We start from the raw sequence: 2599 nt of genomic DNA, 5'->3' as shown, positions 1-2599 counted from the left end.
CCCATATCATCAATATTAATCAAGTAGGACGTAGGGTTTTACCTCCATCAAGAGGGCCCGAACCTGGGTAAAACATTGTGTCCCCTGCCTCCTGTTACCATCCGGCCTAGACGCACAGTTCGGGACCCCCTACCCGAGATCCGCCGGTTTTGACACCGACAGTGTCCTCCGGTATTCGGGAGTTGCATAATCTCATAGTCAGAGGAACATGTATAAGTCATGAAGAAAGCAATAGCAATAAAACTAAATGATCATTATGCTAAACTAACGGATGGGTCTTGTCCATCATATTATTCTCTAATGATGTGATCCCGTTCATCAAATGACAACACATGTCTATGGTTAGGAAACTTAACCATCTTTGATTTAACGAGCTAGTCAAGTAGAGGCATACTAGGGACACTCTGTTTGTCTATGTATTCACACATGTACTAAGTTTCCGGTTAATACAATTCTAGCATGAATAATAAAAATTTATCATGATATAAGAAAATATAAATAACAACTTTATTATTGCCTCTAGGGCATATTTCCTTCAGCACCCGCTCACCTTTACGATGGCGTTGTCCACCCAGGACATGTTCGTAGCCAGGTACACTCCCTCCCCCCTGGTCGACGTCGACCATGGCGAACACCACACCCGGTAGGTGTCCCATCAAATGCCAATGGGCTTATTTTCGAATGCAGTGTCACTTTTTTAGAGTACAAAGGATGGCGGGTTACTCGGCCGTGGAGGACGAGTTGTTTTGCGATGTGTGGTTGGTCGTATATGCAGATTTCATAGGCAGGAGCAGAGGGGGCCGTTCTGGCAGCGCGTGCATGATTCATTTCACGCGCGAAAACACGTTACGCCCAACAACATGCACATCATCCATGATCGCAATGTGAAGTCATTATCGTATCGATGGTATGCCATCCAAACCACCGTCGCCAAGTTTTGTGATGCTGTTGATATGCTGGAGGCAAGGTGGTCATTGCGCAGCAACATCCAAGGAGATCAGAAGTTTTGCTTCTTCTTGCTCAACTTGTTGATTGATTCATTCATTCATTCAATATTGATATACACATTGTGTAGCCCGTACACGCTGAAGTGATGTACCATAGGCTAGAGAGACGGAAATTTACGCACATACATTGTTGAATGAAGCTGAAGGGGCAGTATGTGTGGGACGACATGATCCGTTTGCGAAGAACTTGTTGAACATCCAGTTAATCTCGTTGAATTTGAATTATTGTTGTAGTAGACTTTTTTGCATGCTATGTATGAACAATTATGTTATTTTTTATCCTAACTTTGATGAAATCCGTCGTGTTTGCATGAATTTCGTCCCATTAGTTGAAACCCGACTTGAAATGTATGCAGGCATCGTTAGATGGCCGCCTCCTGCATCCGTGCCGCGGTCTGGTCCATCCTGTCCGCGGATATGGATGTCGAAGCAAATTTGTGGGCCATCATTGGAGATGCACTAACCTGGTTAAAATAACAATTTCTCATACGATATAGAAATATCATACATTTAGAACTTGATTGACAAATTGTTAAAAGAAATTTTTATTGGATATTGTGAATTGGCTCCCTTTTAATAATAACCAATCAAATAAGTAGCTTCCCAAAATTAAATCATATAAGTAGTTTAAATTACAGGGAAGGAGTTGAGCAACGCATAACACAATTGTAATAAAGTGTACTTACAAATACGTCACCAACAACTCAGTTTAAACACCCTTGCTTCTTTTTCCTGCCATTATTGCTTTTACCGTGGTGTTCTCCGCCACGTTTTCTCTCGCCACCGCCAACTTTAGCACCAACATTGTGGCCCATTCTACCATCTCCACTAGTGCCACGGCCAGCTCCAAGACCGCCTCTAGTGGCAAGGCCCTTTCCGGCTCCAGCACCTCCGCCGACTTCAATCCCTCCTCCAGCATCAACACCCTTGCCCAATCCACTACCTACACCAACACCGCTGCCACTGCCAGCTCCGATGCCGCCTCCAGCACCAACGCCCTTGCCCAATCCACTACCTCCACCAATACCGCTACCACTGCCAGCACCGATGCCACCTCCGACACCAGCTCCCATGCCTGCACCCGCACCACCACCACTTCCAAAGCCGCCTCCTGCACCTCCGCCGGCTCCAAAGCCACCTCCTACGCCACCTCCACCTCCAAAACCGCCACCTATACCACTGCCAGCTCCGAGGCCGCCTCCAAAACCACTACCTGCACCACCACCGCCTCCGAAGCCGCCACCCATTCCAACACCAGAACCTGCTCCAGCACCAAATCCACCACCACTGCCACCTCCAAAACCACCGCCTTTTCCTCCACCGCCTCCAAAGCCGCCTCCCATTCCAGCACCAGATCCGGCTCCAACACCAAATCCACCACCGCTTCCACCGCCACCTCCAAAACCACCGCCCTTCCCTCCACCTACACCGTTGCCACCTCCAAGGCCTCCACCGTTGTCATCGCCTATGCCTCCCCCGGAACCACCACCCATACCGCCGCCGCTACCAAAGCCTCCACCGCTCCCGCCACCTATGCCTCCGCCGGAACCACCACCCATACTGCCACCAAAGCCTCCACCGCTTCCGCCACC

General features: G+C 48.7%; 1 protein-coding gene across 1 annotated transcript; it reads right to left on the bottom strand.

Moving 5' to 3' along the window:
* Nucleotides 1-1179: 1179 nt before the first annotated feature.
* LOC119271999 (glycine-rich cell wall structural protein 1-like) lies at nucleotides 1180-2566 on the bottom strand. Its single transcript, XM_037553611.1, has 2 exons — nucleotides 1694-2566; nucleotides 1180-1471 (listed from the first exon to the last, which is right to left on the bottom strand). The coding sequence occupies exon 1, from the start codon at nucleotides 2564-2566 to the stop codon at nucleotides 1712-1714; it is 855 nt and encodes a 284-aa protein (XP_037409508.1). The 3' UTR covers nucleotides 1180-1471; nucleotides 1694-1711.
* Between the last annotated feature and the right edge of the window lie 33 nt (nucleotides 2567-2599).

Source organism: Triticum dicoccoides, chromosome 3A (assembly GCF_002162155.2).
Source record: "Triticum dicoccoides isolate Atlit2015 ecotype Zavitan chromosome 3A, WEW_v2.0, whole genome shotgun sequence".
NCBI lineage: Eukaryota > Viridiplantae > Streptophyta > Magnoliopsida > Poales > Poaceae > Triticum > Triticum dicoccoides.
Note: the sequence above shows the minus strand (reverse complement) of the source record. Positions and strands in the feature narration are given on the sequence as shown.

Bases quoted from the DNA above. Each gene is read 5' to 3' on its own strand.
- LOC119271999 (XM_037553611.1), bottom strand. From the start codon at position 2,566: ATGGGTGGTGGTTCCGGCGGAGGCATAGGTGGCGGGAGCGGTGGAGGC.